At 44.0% G+C, this 17,886-nt stretch overlaps 1 protein-coding gene across 6 annotated transcripts; it reads left to right on the top strand.

Moving 5' to 3' along the window:
• The first annotated feature begins 3,129 nt into the window (after nt 1-3,129).
• On the top strand, nt 3,130-11,799 carry LOC135237537 (endothelial zinc finger protein induced by tumor necrosis factor alpha-like). Of its 6 annotated transcripts, none has more exons than XM_064304742.1 (3): nt 3,133-3,478; nt 7,399-8,232; nt 10,709-11,799. In XM_064304742.1, exons 1-3 carry the CDS (start codon nt 3,166-3,168, stop codon nt 11,722-11,724), a joined length of 2,163 nt encoding a protein of 720 aa, XP_064160812.1. In that variant the 5' UTR covers nt 3,133-3,165; the 3' UTR covers nt 11,725-11,799. The 6 variants fall into 6 exon arrangements, with proteins under 6 accessions (XP_064160815.1, XP_064160812.1, XP_064160817.1 ...); XM_064304743.1 differs by lacking the exon at nt 3,133-3,478 and adding an exon at nt 6,786-7,100; XM_064304745.1 differs by lacking the exon at nt 7,399-8,232 and having other exon boundaries at nt 3,130-3,478.
• Nucleotides 11,800-17,886: the final 6,087 nt, after the last annotated feature.

Below are 17,886 nucleotides of genomic sequence, written 5' to 3'. Positions count from 1 at the left end.
AGGTTTTTTTTTTTTTTTTAATGCTGTCAGTGTTCTAGAACTCCACTGCTTTCAATCTCCAGTAGTGATTGTGACATCAGCATTAAAATGTTCAGTTAGGAACATTCTAATTATAAACGTGATCTCACACCATAAAGGGTTCAATTTATGCACTTTCAGAACTCTTTATCTGAACCGTTAGTGGAGCTGAAAGACACAAACAGTGTTTAGTAATGGGATAGTGTGAACAGGGGAATGGAGAGTGAGAGAAAGACAGAGAGAGAGAGTGTGTGGATGGGGGGGAGCTTCCAAGCAGAACTGGCTATGTGACAACATGAAACAGCGCCTTTTATCTTGAGTCTGACACGCACGCGTGCACACACACACACACGCACACACACACAGACACACACAAACACGTGCAGACTGACATACCTACATGTACAGTATGTGCACATGCAGATACGGAAGGTTTCCATGAAACGGTTTAAAATGGCATTAGGAAAATAATGGCGTATATTTGGGCAGTAACCTGAGGTGGGGCGAGGCGGGGCGGAGGGGCAGTTTGTGTGGGGCGAGGCGGGGCAGCGGGGCAGTTTGTTACCATAGTAGGTAATCAGAGGGGCAGGTGGCCGAGCAGCTCCTGTCTCCAAAGAGAACCAAACCGACAGCTGAGCCTGTCAAACAATGACTTATTCTTCAGAACCCACAGCCCTGCACTGTACACACACCCGCACCGCACACACACACACACACACACACACACACATGCTGCACACACACACACACGCACACACACTCACGCACACATACACACACGCACACATACACACACACTCACGCACACATACACACACGCACACACACGCACGCACACACACACGCACGCACGCACGCACGCACATACACGCACACATACACACACATACACACATGCACACACACGCACGCACGCACACATACACACACACACATGCACACATGCACACACACACACACACACACACACACACACGAACACACTTGTACTGTATCAATGGGCTCTTTGTGATGGTGATGAGTATGTGTGCGTGCATGCGTGAGTGTGTGTGTGTGTGAGCATGGCGTGCGCTTGTAAGTGCGCACGTGTGTGAGTGAGCGTATGTGTGTGTGAGTATAGGAGTGTGTGTGTGTGTGTGTGTGAGTATAGGAGTGTGTGTGTAGGTGTGTGTGTGAGTATGTGTGTGCTTGTGCCTGCCAGAAAACAATTTCTGTGTATCAGCAAGGCAAGAAAAAGTGTGAATGTGTGTGTAAATGTGTATATTTGCAATATCGAACATCAAATTAATTTGCTATTATTTTAATTTTATATTAAACAGAATGGCTGATGTATGTAGCAAAAGAAAACTTGAAATCACAAGCTTTGGAAAAAGAGTGTATGCATCAGTTAACAGGTTATTATCCATTGTTTTTAAAGAAATTGCATATTTTTAAAAAAAACTTTGCAATTCCAATATTTCGCTGAGACCATGTGTTACATTTCGAAGAGAAAGGTTTGGGATTTAGACTCAAGTTAAATGAACACTTGTGTGAGACTGAATTTAATCACCATTAACCCACTGCCAGAACATGTGCTAAATATTTGACATGACACCAACAGCATCGCTACTGTTAAATTCAATTAACAATGAACCAACAAACAGGCGAACACCTGCATCGATGCTGGGTGCTGGCTGAGAGGACGTACTCGTCTTCAGGGTGTTACTGAAGGTTTATGATTATTATGATTATGATTACTGCTGTTGTTGTTGTTGTTGTCATTATTATTAGCTCAATTAATTTCTGTTGAAATTCAAATGCTTCTGCTGTGAAAGAGAAGCATAAATAATGTGACAGATGTATTGAATTACAGTTTCTTGTTTTTATTTATTTATTTATTTTTTTGGAAAGTTGCAGAAGCCTTTATGTGCATGACCTTCACGTTGACCAAGTAGTGGTACTGTAAAGGTTCGGCCATCCACCAGCACCATAGATGGACTGCTCCGCAGTTGAATAACTGATTTGCATGGGCCCGTATACAAAACAGCACCCCTACCTTCAGTCATTCACTGATAAATCCCATTTGTTGTAACCATCTGTTCAGACTGGGTAAGAATTTTGCTGTTATTCTATTTAAGGCCAACAGGGAACGAACAAAGCATTCTGCTACCAACAGGCACTGTTACCCTGCTTTGTTTGTGTGTATATGTGTGTGTGTGTGCGTGTGTGTGGTGTGTGTATATGTGTGTGTGCGCGCATGCACGCATGATACCAACTGATTTAATTGAAATGGCAACTATTTCAGAGGTTCTATGAATACCTTTATAAACACTCCAGTGTTGACTATATTTTAATGTATTTATTATTTTTCGAAATAATGAAAACTTTTTCAAAATTTTATTTTAAACAGGGCAATATAGCCCACTGAATAAATTATGCATGGTAAGAACTACTGATTCACCTTAGTGTGAAACAATCACTGACAGAGGTCAAATTAAGACTGGTAAACCTGGAGGACAAAAATTGATTAGGGATGCATTTTAAAAAAATTAGTGGAAAAAAATCATTTACACCGAGCTTGTTTAGGTGATTTACAAAATAATTTACCCAATTAAAAACGTATTAATTACCGCGCATATCCTCACTAACATTTTGACTCCAAGACTGAAGTTTGACACCTGTGGTGTAAAGGTTGTGAATGGCATAGGGTGCCATGTGTTCGTATATATTTGAAAAAAGGATCTACGACTATGATTGTTTCTAAAACAAGGTACTGGAATCTGAAGATTAGTGGTAGAGCTTGTAATGTAAGAATGGGACTGTTTACACTGTTTGTGTAATAGATTGCAGATGACACGTGAAAAAATGTTTTGTAACGCATAATCGTTTTGGATGGAAATTAAGTTACAAAAAATTGAAAGCATTTATAGATACATTTTTTTAAAAGATTTATAGATTGTGTTACGGTATAAAACAGTTACACAATCTTTTTTACATAGCAAAATGTAAGTCGCTCTGGATTAGAGCGTCTTCTAAATGTCAGTAATGTAATGTAATAGAGTCGTTTACCTGAGCATTTTTAGTGTCTACAGGGACCTCCAGGGGCTAATAACTGAATTACAAGTTTACGTCTCTGTCACATGACACGCAGATCACCTGACCAAACCGATGGTGGAAAACTGCGGTTTTTCCGTCACATGGAAACCACAGCCCGGACGCTGGCTACACCCACATAACCAATTCCTCCTTTTCACAATTCAGGAAAGTATTGTTAGCGGAAAACGTTTCAAAATGACGAAATTAGAGATTTTAAATGCCTATTTTACCGAGCGTTTAATGGCGGCCGCGCAGGAGATCATGCACCTGGTGGGCGAGACAGTAATGGAGTACCAGGAAGAAACTGTTCGGGCAAAGAGGGAGAACGAGAGTCTGAGACGGAGGTTGCGCGAAGCTGGGCTGGATGGCGAAGCAGGACTAACTAGTAAGTGAATTTATGTAGCCTTAACTGTCTGGCATACGCTATACCTGGCTGCCCCCCGTTTGCTTGTCTGGGCACTTTGGTTATAATTACCATTGTCGTAACGGTTTAGGAAGCAAAAATACACTAGGCTTTGTTGAGATTATAAACAGCAACACTGCATGGGCGCACAGCATTCTATGGATTCAGACGGAACTTTCTGACTGGCGTATTTGGGTGGAGCAGACTATAGGTTCTTCTAGCTAACGTACAGGCCCAAACAATGTTTATCATTATGTTTATGTCTTGCCTGGTAATTAGGTTGATTAGCTACACCTTTATTAGGTTTATTTCCCTGGCCCATATATTCATACAGGCAGTTTGCTTCATTTTACGGGCGGTACTGTATGTGCAGCGAGGTTGAATGCTAGCGGGGCTAAGCTAAAAACGATGCACAGGGCGCCGCCATTTTATAAAGCTGTGCGCATGCGCGTCTGTGCATAGAGTGTGTGCCTGGTCAGAGCTGACCACTCATTGGTGCTGAACGCTGTCTTGAATCTGACCCTGACGGAGAGGAGGGTCCTCTCTGATCCTGACCAATAAGGAGGGACTTGTGGTTATTGACAGATGACATACAATGTTTTCGGGAGCAAAGAGCTTCTGATTTTTAAATTAGCCTGTGAATATGCCATTGGAATGATGTCTTCCAGTCTAGGTAATTTGTTGAGCTGGGAGCATTAATTACTCAAATTCACTCATCATTACTTCTCTGTTTGTACCTGCCATAAGTTATAAGTCTTGTTTCCAACTTCTAGCTTCAGGACTGTTGATAGTTTTATTTAACTCATTATTTCTTTCTCTCCCTCCAGAGCCGGTTCCCCCTCTCCGTGCAGACAGGGCCGTCTCTGAGCATCAGGAGTGGGGCTCCACAGGGCAGAACACAGAGTCCACACTGACTGCAGTGAAGCTGGAGTTCTCTGAGCCGCAGAGGCACAGACAGGAGGAAGAGGAGCACCTCGGGCTGGAGTCTGGCACAGACGGGTCAGTAATCCCGTCTCCATGTTCGAAAAGGGAATGTGGTCCAGACTCCCTAAACCAGCCAGCGTTCCCACCTCCATGTGGGAAACGGGACAGTGTACAGGACCCTCAGAACCATCTGGATCTCAGACTGCAAATTGGGAATACTGAGGAAGAGGAAGGTACTCCCTGTGTCACACATTATCAGATTAAAACAGAGACTGGCGGAGTTGACTACAACCCATCAGAGCAGTCCACTGAGCCGTTCCCCTTTCATGCAGTAAACCTTGAAGCTAGTGAACTTCCGAACAGAAACGATATGAACGTCTTTAGGGCAGAACCTGCGGGACGGATGTCTGCGTTTGAGGCAGAGCTGTCCCCGGGAGCGCTGGGACGGATCCGGGGACAGAGCACGCACTTCTGCCCGCAGTGTGGGAAAGCCTTCCGCCACATGTCTCAGGTGAGAAGGCACCTGCGCATGCACACGGGCGAGAAGCCGTTCTGCTGCCCCGTGTGCGAGAAGTGCTTCAAGTACTCCGGGAACCTGAAGGAGCACCAGATCGTCCACACCGGAGAGAAGCCGCACCGCTGCTCCGTCTGCGGCAGGTGCTTCGGCAAGTCGGCTCACCTGCAGCGGCACCTGCGCATTCACACCGGAGAGAAGCCGTACAGGTGCCCCGTGTGCGAGCGGTGCTTCACCCAGTCGGGCGTGATGAAACGACACCTGCAGGTTCACAACAGTTTCAACTACACCTGAGCGCGCCCAGGAACATTATTTCAGGTAGAGGGAAATCTAACCATCTGCTCATGTACTCCTGAGGAAGACGAACTTGGCACTCCCTTACATTCTGCTGAATTATTTAATTATTTATTTATTTAAAAAAAAATCTTTATTAAATCTAGTAGTTCAAAAGAGAAATCGCTCGCTTTTCTGGGGATAACCATTGGAAATAATGTGATGGGGACACGAGGGATTGTGTTACCAGTGACATTTTATTAACAGCAAATAAAACCGCTGTGGTGCCTATGGGCAGCTGGGTGACTCATGCATGACTGTAAGCAGCAAAATGGTGTACATGTCGCGGTGATGATGTGCAGTGCATGTGCTACGTGACTACGCAAGGCTGTTTCTCTATTTAAGAACATGATTTTTGTACACCCCCCATCCCCCCATTTTCATATAATAAACCCTTTCTACTTGAAAACATAAACCAAACTTTAAGCCTGGCTAGTTTTCTTTTTTTATGCCTCGTCAATCATTCAATCAAATAATCTTATTTGTAAGACATACTTTATTATTCTTTTTTAAAAGTCAGTCATGACCTACTGTAAACCTGGCAAGTTCTTTCTGAAAATCTTCTGCAATATTTACGTATAATGCTTATAATTAATAATTCTACAGTGTATTTTAAGAACACTATTACCTACCCAATAATCAGAGCCGGTCTATCCATTAGGCCATATAGGTGACTGCCTAGGGCCCTGGTGTGGTTAAGGAGCACCTGTGTGATGTTTTTTATTTATAATTTTTATTTATTATTCTTTTGGGGCCCATTTTCAAGACCTGGCCAATGTCCCAACAGACTCACAGACCAGCTCTGCCAATGAATGCTTGTGTCTGTGCCTAACCAAGCACATTCAGGTTGTTATAATGACTGGCTTATGGCCTTTTACTGCTCCGTTACAATCGCGTGTTTTACCCACCTGTATTTTTACATGGTTGTATAGCTTCGGGAAAAGTCTGGGATAGCCTTCCTTTCACTGTTGTTCTTGTAGTGATGCTTTAGCATTACTGGCTAGCTAGCTAGCTGGCTACATTCTCACTTGCAATGTACTTCCCTTTTCCATTCTAATGCAACTATTAAGGAACTTTAGAAAATAAAATTAATTTTGTAACGTTGGAATATGTATCCTACTATATGTTAGATCGCCAACCAGCGTTATCTCCGAGCTGTTTAAATAGTAATAATAATAATTATTGTCGTTGTTGTTGTTAGTATCATTCACAAAGGGTCGTTTTAAACGTTGTTTTTGTTCTTGAAAAGAAAAATGAATTGTAAAATATAATAAAATCTAAATAAATCGATCTTTTAGGGCTAAAATAGCCGAAGAATAATGCCACAGGCTGTATGAATGAATGTCAGCGCACACTCGTGTGGACACGCTCCCGGGGGAAACGGATCCTGGTGGGGGAATAAAATTCGGCATAACACTTCTACCCAAAAAATGGTTTGCGGCGGACCGGCAGGAAAATCGAAAAGCTTGTGAAATATCTGTATTTTTAGTCTGGCACAAAACAAGCAGCATCACCAGCAAGGCACTTCCGTACCCTCCCACTTCATGTTTACTTTTTCTTCTCGCGAGAGTTCGTACCGCTACTCCAGCCACTGATTCAGCCAAGCGCTGCTAATGCTGAGGATCACGAATGTTGTTGTCGAAAGTTGTACCAAAATGACGAAATTACACGCTTTAAATGCCTATTTTACGGAGCGTTTAATGACTGCTGTACAGGAGATCATGAAGGTGTTGGAGGATACATTATTTGAGTATCAGCACGAAACTGAACGGACAAAGCGAGAGAACGAGATTCTGAGACGGAGGTTGCTCGACGCGGAAGCTGGTTTTCCACGTGAGTAATGTTGAATTTTATGTGTATTTTAGTATTTATTTTTAAGTTGGTTAATTTAGATAAATAGCTTACCGACCATTTCTGTCCTTCGAGTTCATTACATACCAAGCGTCTTCGGAGAGACGATTGTGGCGGAAGGTATTGATAATATATTTTTTAATTGGGACGCATTCGTCGCAGATATCACACACGTTGCCTGTCCCAGTGCTACTAACTTATGCGTGTACGTTTTAAGCTGCCAAAGCCTGTTGAAAGCGATGTTTTTCTTCTTACCTCCCGTTTTTCTCCCTCCCTCCAGAGCCGGTTCCCCCTCTCTGTGCGGACAGGGCCGTCTCTGAGCATGAGGAGTGGGGCTCCACAGGGCAGGACACAGAGTCCACACTGACTGCAGTGAAGCTGGAGTTCTCTGAGCCGCAGAGGCACAGACAGGAGGAAGAGGAGCACCTCGGGCTGGAGTCTGGCACAGACGGGTCAGTAATCCCGTCTCCATGTTCGAAAAGGGAATGTGGTCCAGACTCCCTAAACCAGCCAGCGTTCCCACCTCCATGTGGGAAACGGGACAGCGTACAGGACCCTCAGAACCATCTGGATCTCAGACTGCAAATTGGGAATACTGAGGAAGAGGAAGGTACTCCCAGTGTCACACATTATCAGATTAAATCTGAGACTGATGGAGTTGACTGTACCGTATCAGAAGAGCCTGGTGAGGCACTGTTCGGTGATACATTCAATCCTGCCAGTCAAACGGATCAAAGTGAAAACAGTGGACGGGTAAATGAGGATATAAGCAGTCGACCAATGCTGATGTCTGTAGAACAGCATTCCAAAGAAAAACCAGGTGTGCTCCAAGGGGAGAGCTCGCTTTCCTGCGTTCACTGTGGGAAGGTCTTCATTCATGTGTCCAGGTTAAAGTCGCACCTCAGAACTCACACGGCGGAGTGTACCTTTCGCTGCGCTGTGTGCGGGAAGTGCTTCAGCCAGTCACGGCTGCTAACGGCTCATCAGCGAGTTCACACGGGAAACAAGCCGTACTGCTGCAGCATCTGCGGCAAGAGCTTTAACTATTTGGCCAAGTTTAAGGAGCATCAGCGAATTCATACGGGGGAGAGGCCGTACCGCTGCAGTTTTTGCGGTAAATATTTTAGTCAGTCCGGACACTTGAAAGCACACGTGAGAATTCACACAGGAGAGAAGCCCTACAGGTGCCCTGTGTGTGGAACCTGCTTCTCTCAGTTGAGCCAGATTAAGAGGCACTTGCTAACTCACACACAGGAGATGGCATTAGGCAGTCACAGTCAGGGGGGAGAGCTGCACTAACTACTGTACTCTGCTGCAACACAGCATCCTCAAATAAATTATTTGAAGTAACTGGACTCAAGCTGTTATTTATGTGGAATTATATATTACCAGAATGGGGGGACAGTGTATAAAAATTGCAGTGATTACTGCACAGATCATGGATTATGGTTTTAAATGCCCTCAGAGCTGACAGTCTGGATTTTAACCTAATTTTTGTTGTTTAATTTCAAACCCTGTGTGCTGGAGTACTGAGCCAAAACAACAAAAAATATATCAGTGTCCAAATACAGAGCACACTAGATATTTTAATGTGCTTTATTACATGACAGTTGTAGAGGCATAAACCTCTTTAAATTATTACCCCCAGGTATGGGACTGATGTGTGGAGAAGTTAAGCATTTTTGTATTGTTGTACTGATGTACACTTTGAAAATTGGTGGAGTAATTTGCACAACAAGGTTAGTGGTTGTAATTAATTGCAGGAAATGGAATGTAAAAATTAAAGCTAAATAGTTTCTGTTTAAGAGCCTCTGCTAAATCTAAATATAGTGCATACTAGCCAATACATCACCCCCTTTATTCATGGTGGTAGTGTAGCATCATGGTCAGGGAACTGGGCTTATTAAATTAATTTTTTTTTTTTCCGAACAGCGTTTATTTATTTGTTCACTTTTTTTTTTACACAGAGAACTGTCACAAAAACACTTTCACTCTGAGTAAGGTACTGAACCCGCACTGCTTCCGTAAATGTCCAGCCGTATGAGGGGGTTGTGCGTAAAATGTCATATTTGTAAAAGGCTCTGAATAAGAACGTCTGATAAATGCCGAAGTGTGAAATGTAAATAAGGACCCTGTTGACTTCACAATGTCAACCTACATAGACCTCGAGCAATCGTCGTGTTTAATTCAGGCTCGTATTGAATACGCAGCATTCACTTTTACATGTTCAAGCTGGTAATGGCTACCAACACGGCCACTACATCTCATATGACGTACTAATACATACAGTGTTTTACAGTGTAATGTTACATGTCGAAAACCCAGACAAGTTAGTGTTCTAGTCCCCGCATTTTTTCCATCATTTACGGTACATTCAGACCACGTGACAAGGAAGCTTTCAACCTCAGCTCCGAGCGCTGACTGGAGGCTACGCGGAGCCCCCACCGAAAATCCCGAATGTCATTGTAGACGTAAAGTGCAAAAATGACGAAATTACAGTTTTTAAACGCTTTTTTCGCCGAGCGTTTAATGGCGGCCATGCAGGAGATTATGCAGGTGGTGGGAGATACGTTAATTGAGTACCAGGAGGAAACTGATCGGACAAAGAGGGAGAACGAAATTCTGCGGCGGAGGTTGCGAGGGGCTGGCCTCGACAATGAAGCAGCTATGCCAAGTGCGTAAAATTATTAGTAAATTAGTTTTTACGCACTGTCAAGTAGAAGGCGTCATGTCGTTTGTGTTTTGTTTATTTCTTGTTTTGTAGTTATCACTCATTAACTTAAACGGCACGCTTCTGCGTGGATATGCTAACATTATACTACGACATATAGCGTCTCAATGCGTGTTAGCAAGCCAATACTTGAATAATTCAAAAATTGTATTATTGTATTCAAAATAACTGTAATATAGCGATCAATGATCATGCTATATTAGTTATTCTGGGGGCTTTCGATTTTTCGTGTATCACTATCCGCTGTCCTTTGAGTTGTTTTCACCAGATGAACTACTCTGCAATTTAAGCTTTGTGTTAACGTGCTTTCAAAACAAGTGGAAACTAGTATAATTCCCCTGTTTCAGCCGTTTAATCCTTGATGCTGCATGTTTTCAGCCTTGCGGTTACAGTATTTCCCCTAGTCGCGTGAAGCTGGAATAGCCCTGTACTCGAAGAACTCTCGCGATAACGTTTTTCGTTGACATCAACACAGCTGTGCACATTAATTAAAATAAACTTTTCAACAAGTGTGCTTATGAAATTGTTCTCGAAGGTTATAGCCCTGTACGACGCTACATACTAACAACACTTTATGAAGTGTTGTTAGTATATGCACATGCAACTGAATATGCTAAACGTCATGTTGAAATGATTTTATTTAATTTCAATTTTTGTAGTTAAGTCATTTAATTCTGTAGCTAATCCTCTGTGGTCCCTGCCGGAGACTCCTGGTGGTCAGTGGTCACGTGGACAGTTTATAACACTCTTAAAGGTCCAAAGACATGAAATGGATATGAGGTCATATTTGTGTTTGACCTGGTGGCTAATATACCTCTTATGCCCCCCCCCCCTCTTCCCTCTCTCTCCCTCCCCCCAGAGTTCTCTCCCCCTCTCCGTGCAGACAGGGCCGTTTCTGAGCATCAGGAGTGGGGCTCCACAGGGCAGGACACAGAGTCCACACTGACTGCAGTGAAGCTGGAGTTCTCTGAGCCGCAGAGGCACAGACAGGAGGAGGAGAAGCACCGCAGGCTGGAGTCTGGCACAGACGGGTCAGTAATCCCGTCTCCGTGTTCGAAAAGGGAATGTGGTCCAGACTCCCTAAACCAGCCAACATTCCCACCTCCATGTGGGAAACGGGACAGCGTACAGGACCCGCAGAACCATCTGGATCTCAGACTGCAGATTGGGAATACTGAGGAAGAGGAAGGTACTCCCAGTGTCACACATTATCAGATTAAAACAGAGACTGATGGAGCTGACTGTACCGTATCAGAAGAGCCTGCTGAGGGACTGTTCCTTCATAAAATAAATCCTGCCAGTGAAACGGACCAAAGTGAAAACAGTGGACGGGTAGATGAGGATATAACCAGCCGTTCAAACTTGCTGTCTGAACAGCATTCCAAAGAACACCCGGATCTGCTCCAAGGGGACGGCTCGCTGTCCTGCGCTTACTGTGGGAAGGTCTTCTTCCTTCTGTCCAGGTTAAAATCCCACCTGAGGAGTCACACGGAGGACAGCTCGTTTCAGTGCAGCGTGTGCGGGAAGTGCTTCAGCCAGTCCGGGAACCTCAACGTGCATCAGCGAGTTCACACGGGCAAGAAGCCGTACTGCTGCAGCATCTGCGGCAAGAGCTTTAACTATTCGGGTAAATTTAAGGAACATCAGCGAATTCATACGGGGGAGAGGCCGTACCGCTGCAGTTTTTGCGGTAAATACTTTAGTCAGTCCGGACACTTGAAAGCACACGTGAGAATTCACACAGGAGAGAAGCCCTACAGGTGCCCTGTGTGTGGAACCTGCTTCTCTCAGTTGAGCCAGATTAAGAGGCACTTGCTAACTCACACACAGGAGATGGCATTAGGCAGTCACAGTCAGGGGGGAGAGCTGCACTAACTACTGTACTCTGCTGCAACACAGCATCCTCAAATAAATTATTTAAAGTAACTGGACTCAAGCTGTTATTTATATGGAATAATCCATTCTCAAATCTCCAGAATGCGGTGCTCAACTTCAGGGCTATCATAGAAAAGTATACTTCTGAGTATTGTAAGAGCATCAAGGCACCAATTTGATGTCCAAAATACTCAAACAAATGACTGTTTTTTTTTTTTGTTAACTGAATTCACTAATATGAGAACAATAAATTTGTCCCATCTTTTTGCATGATTAGGATAGAACAAATGTCACCCTTCCAGTTTAAAAGTTTCAAGTTGTTAAGAAGCAATGAAAGGTTGTAGGTATAAGATTAATGCTAGATGCTAGGCAGATGGTTTATTTTCAGAAGCATGTCTTACACAGTATTACAATATATTCATACATTTATGTGAGTGACTTCTGTGGGACAGCCCTATTAATTAAAGTATAATTTTTACTGATTGATTTTGTCATACAGAACAGCATGCTGGTAGAAACAAGAATTAGAGTTAAGCCTAGCTTTAGGCCAGGATTCAATCAACATTTGTTGACATTGAAACATTGAACTAGAGACTAAACGGTGTGGCTATTGCCAGATTGAGTCTGTTAGGAAAAAGTGTAATTCTTGTGTTTACTTGTAAGTCAGGAATGGAATTTGCTCAGAACAGAAACATTTTTAAATTTGAAAGGGACATTAAAAGACACCTATTTAAAATTGAAATATCTTCACTCATCAGAATCATCACTTACATTACCATTGCCCCGTTGAAAGACTGCTCTTCGTAGATATAAATCTTATGTCTGATTAGCCATTAATCAAACCTGTACGTCAGTGTTCCAAATTATACATTTCTGTCTGTAACTTGCTATGTTTTTATTTTGTTCTGGCTGTTATTTTATTTAAACACTACTTTTGCATGTTGTAATCTGCAGGAGTAAATCTAAGGCAGGCCTATGGGTAATTATCATTATAATTCATTTTTATTTAATCAATGGAAAGTGTGACTCTTCTCTCTATGCGGTGAGAATAAAGAGCTTGATATTTAAAATGCATAATCTCATAAGCTGCTTCTGCTTTCATACCTCCTTTGATTCATTGGTCAGTCTGTGGATCTGAGCCTCTGGTCTTTGTGGCTGTACTGTAGCGTTCATACAGGCTTTTCTCAGCCCAAACTCCCAGCATCCCCTCTGAGAAATCCACTGAGCCACGGTGAAAAGGGGGATCCACATTTGGTGACATTTGCCTTTGTGTCAGTTTTACACCAGCTGAAGCGTGTGTGTGTGTGTGTGTGTGTGTGTGCAGTTTTACACCAGCTGAAGCGTGCGTGTGTGTGTGTGCATGTGTGCGTGCATGCATGTGTGCGTGCATGTGTGTGTGCAGTGTGTGTTTTTATTGCTTGTTTAATTTTTCTGTTTTTAAGTGTTGCACTATGGCCCCGGGGCCACTATGTTTCGTTCTACTCTTTGCATAACCTGTAAAGAGAAGGAATAAACTTAAACTATAACTAACTATAACTATTCTACAGGAGTTAGCCGTGGGCTGCTAGGGGAGGACAGGCTTGTTTTTCATATTAAACGGTGCCTGAGGAAACTTGGCATTAGAAGTTAAGAGAAACCAATTCTCCTTGCCAGCCTTGCCAATATAAACCCCCCCTACCCCTGGCATGAGGCGGCTGTGCCCTGCCACTCGTACCTGGGCAGCGCTGGGTACTGATAATGACTCACACTATCTTGCACCAGGAGTTGACGGGTTTTCTTTTGTCTGGGGGATGTAGTACAGATGGAGGTTTGCTGATTAGGATCTGTCCCCGAGTGCACTGGCCGTGTTATACAGTCCTACCGGCTGACTCTTTCCCCCTCCCTCTGGGGCTAATTAAATGGCAGCATCGTAAACACAAGGACATTTCCCCCACACAGTAATCTGCCTCCATCAATCAGTCATATAAATACAGTGGTTGAACGAAGGTGTTGTTATGGAGCCCTGGAGGTCTCCTGTGGTCCATTTGCACACAGACGCTTTGAACGCAAACTGTCATAGTCGTGATCTCGTAAAACACTAGAGTAATTTTTGTTGTATCCAGGACAGTACGGGTGACTTCACTGCTGACCTGAAGCCTGTCTCCGTGTCTTAGCTCTGTCCTCCTGTTTTGAATATTTCCTGTGAGTTCCTGTTCATGCACTCACTTCACACTGTCGGCACTTTAGTGGGTCGTGTCTTACTCAGAAATGTTCCTTTTAAAAACATCTTTCCTCTTGGTAAGAACATGATTCTAAGAGACAGTACAGCGTGAGCTTCGTAAAAGGAGACTTGGGTGGTCTAATTGAAGTTTTTTAATTCATGAAGGAGATCAACAAATTGAACTACAACAGATTCTTCTGGTTGCGTACTGTAAGTAGAATGAGGGGACATAAATGGAAATGAGCAAAAGGTAAACTCCGTACAGACATGAAGAAGAATTTTTTCACACCGGAGTGTTGTCAATGTGTGGAATAGCCTGACAGGTCACATATAGGGGCAAAATCTCAGGATTTACAAGACCAGGCTTGATACGGTGTTCGATACTATCTAGCCTGTAGATAATCAGAGCACTAGGTACAATTTAGTCCGGTTATGGTGAGCATTGTTGAGCTGAATGGCCTGTTTTCGCAATTATGTTACGTTATGTCCTATTGCTGTGGTCTTGCTGTCTTGTTGACCATGATCTCTAAATCATAAAATGTATTCAGCGTCTTTATGTTAGAAAATTTCATACCTAGAAAGTGCAATGGGATTTAATTGCATGACTAGGATGTCTGCTGCCTGCAGAATGTGGGTGCAGTTTTAGGTTTTGTACACTAGAGGGCACTATGGTATGACTGATTTCCAAGCAGTATCTAGGTCAGAATCAGGTTCATTTATTGGAGGGTAAAGACATTGTTGAGATATATGTGCTTGTCAAACACAATCTACAATGAAGGTTTCCTAGATGCAAGAGTGTAACTTTAGTTTTTAGTGTTTAAAATGCATAGACCCTGAGAAAGGGGGGGGGGGGGAGAAATTCTGAAGAAATTCTTCAAAACAACATTTATGGAAGGATCATTTCTGGTGAATTTTAAGGGGAAAAATACATCAGACTACTGATCAGTATATCCTGTCTTTATTATATGAAATTCTTTTTCTCATCATCATGGTAAATTATTGGGGGGATATTTGGCCTGTTTTGTAATATTGTGGGACCTGTATACCCACATGAATTACACCCTGGATTTGTTGTATATAAAAATTCATTTTAAATTCTTAAAGGGAAACAAGTATTTGTGGGTGCGTGAGCAGCATTGTCCTTCGGCTTTTTTGAAGCCCAGTACTTAAACCAGCAGATTCAATGAATCACTTCCTTTACGGTAAGAAAAAGAAAGGGCTTATCTCTCTCTCGTCCTGACAGTGCTGGTGATTTATGGGCTGGCGGAAGGCCTGCGGTGTTACTCCGGTCCGTGACTGGACCTGCGTGTCCTTGGGCTGTAGTCCTGGGTAACGGGCCGGACGCTGTGCTGATGACGAGCCGGCTCGCTGGCCCGCGGGGTCGCTGGGGCCCGTCGGAGCGGGGCCCGTGTGTCTCTAACAAGACCGCGCTCCGCTCCTTATTTAAGGTGGCCCTGCCTCCGCCCCGCCCCTGCGCTGCTGTTGGGCAGTGAGACTCGCCGCTGTGGCTGCGCTGGTGTTGGGCAGTGAGACTTGCCGCTGTGGCTGCGCTGCTGTTGGGCAGTGAGACTTGCCGCTGTGGCTGTGCTCAGTGTTGATTACATTAGCCATCAAGCAAACAGGCTTCCACCGTCGCTCGCTAACGAGCAATCTGCGCTATCCCACAAGCACCCTCGTCTAATTGGAGCCAATCAGGCCGATCCTCCGAAGCCCAATCAGACGGCTGGCCTGGCGTTGCCAGGGGGTTTGAGCTGATTGTTGGTTTACTGGGCCCAGGGTGGCACTGCCAGCTGCTCCGATTGATTGATCTGCGGCTGTCTGTCATCAGGGAAGGAAAATCGTGGTGGAGCCTTCCGCTGTTCGGCTGAAGGACTTTGCTCTGGAGCGGCTTCCCGCTGGAAGGAGTTGTGTCGAGTGACGTGCGGGTTTGGAGTGGTGCTGTTTGGAGATAAAGGTTTGGTTTTTCCTGGAAACTTTTCTGAAGATCTGAGACCTGTAATGGGCTGCAGTGTGCGGCTCGTCTCCGAGCGGCTCTTTGTGTGGTTTGATTGTACTCACCCTCTCCAGAGCTCAGGGGACCGCAGGGAGGTGAGGTCAGGTCTTCCTCCTGCAGGAGGCTGCATGCGCTTGTACTGCTGAGCTGGGCTAACTGGTTCAGTGCCTTCCAATCCATACTTATTACACTGCAAAGGGTTTGGCTGAATGCCTCAGTCCCTATTACAATTGCACCAACTGAGCACTTCCCACACTGGCCCGTCTTGAAGAATGGGGTCCAGTCGCATAGTCAGAAGTCCTGCTTTCAGGACATAGGACCTCGGTACATAGTTCTTTTTTTGACTGCTAGGTATTTTAATGGAAAGGCTTCATTCAAATAAGAAACGGTAGTATTCTGTATTTATTTACTGTATCTACTCTTTGCTGGCTTTTGAGGGGTCCTTGAAAATTCAGAGCCTTCGCCGTGAAAGAAGGCCCTTTGTTGTGAAAGAAGGTTCCCTAGACAACCAGCAGAAAACATTACATTACCGCCATTTAGCAGATGCCCTTTTCCAGAGCAGCGTACGCACAATTACAGGCTTTACTTTGCATCCATTCATACAGCTGGATGTCTGCAGTACTGAAGTAGCGCTGGTTGAGTACTTTGCTCAAGGGTACACTGGCAGAATCCTACCAGGGATAACATTGATTTAAGGTCACAGTCGCCCTTGTGTACAAAGTTAGCTGCTGCAATGTGGACCTTCCCACACCCACCTCTGTGAGCCAATCAGCTTGAAAATGAGGAACTAATTGTGTGCATGTATGTGCAGTTCCATTCAACTAGCTGCAAGTGAACATAGCCTTACTAAGCATGAACCTCAACACGATGTTTGGGATCATGAGTACACATAGCCTTACTAAGCGTGAACCTCAACACAGTGTTTGGGATTGTGAGTGCACATAGCCTTACTAAGCGTGAACCTCAACACAGTGTTTGGGATTGTGAGTGCACATAGCCTTACTAAGCGTGACCCTCAACACGGTGTTTGGGATTGTGAGTACACATAGCCCTCTAAGCGTGAACCTAAACACGGTGTTCGGGATTGTGAGTACACATAGCCTTACCCATCGTGAACCTCAGCACTGTGTTTGAGATTGTGAGTACACATAGCCTCAACATGGTGTTTGGGATTGTGAGTACACAGAACCTTACTAAGCGTGAACCTCAGCACTGTGTTTGGGATTGTGAGTACACATAGCCTTACTAAGCGTGAACATAAACACGGTGTTTGGGATTGCTCAGTGTCTGAAAAAGTGGGGCAGAAATTCTTTGATCAGACTGGTCGTGCAGAAGTAACCAATGAGCATTAAGGGCAGATTACAGACACGCCCCCTTGGTTTCGCTCGAATACTCCAGGCCGAAGCGTGTTTTGAGGAGTACATATGCCAGTCGGTGTTCACCCTCATGACAACACAGCTTTGCTCTTTGCGTGGTGTATGATGGTAGTTTTCCATGTGTTTTGTTAGGCAAGTGTGGAGTTAAGTCTTTCCATTGTTTAGTACTTAATCCAAAACTGAATAATGTTAGTAATTAACTCAGTATGACGCTCTAAACTCCTGTGGCGTATCTTCTGTTGACTATGATGAATAATATGGGGAGCAGAAAATGGCTCATAGTGTTCCCTGCTGGATAAACCTCATCCGTGGATATATTAATACAACCTCCTCCAGATGCACATTGTCCTTTTATCATGTCTTTGCTCCTAAATTGAGCAGGTTGTTCTGGGAATCTGTGACCGACCGGGAAGCTCAATGTCACTGCGTGAATCGGTAACGAATGTACAGTTTGGATCAGCGGTTGGCATGTTGGGAATTAGGGATTTAAAGCAGATGTAAAGAATGATGAAGGTCAGCTGATGAAGAGTCTTAAAATGTCATAAATTGTACATAGCAACTTTTTTATGCTTCTGAATATATCATTGATGGTA

The sequence above is a fragment of the Anguilla rostrata genome, chromosome 13 (genome assembly GCF_018555375.3).
Source record: "Anguilla rostrata isolate EN2019 chromosome 13, ASM1855537v3, whole genome shotgun sequence".
Lineage (NCBI taxonomy): Eukaryota > Metazoa > Chordata > Actinopteri > Anguilliformes > Anguillidae > Anguilla > Anguilla rostrata.
Note: the sequence above shows the minus strand (reverse complement) of the source record. Positions and strands in the feature narration are given on the sequence as shown.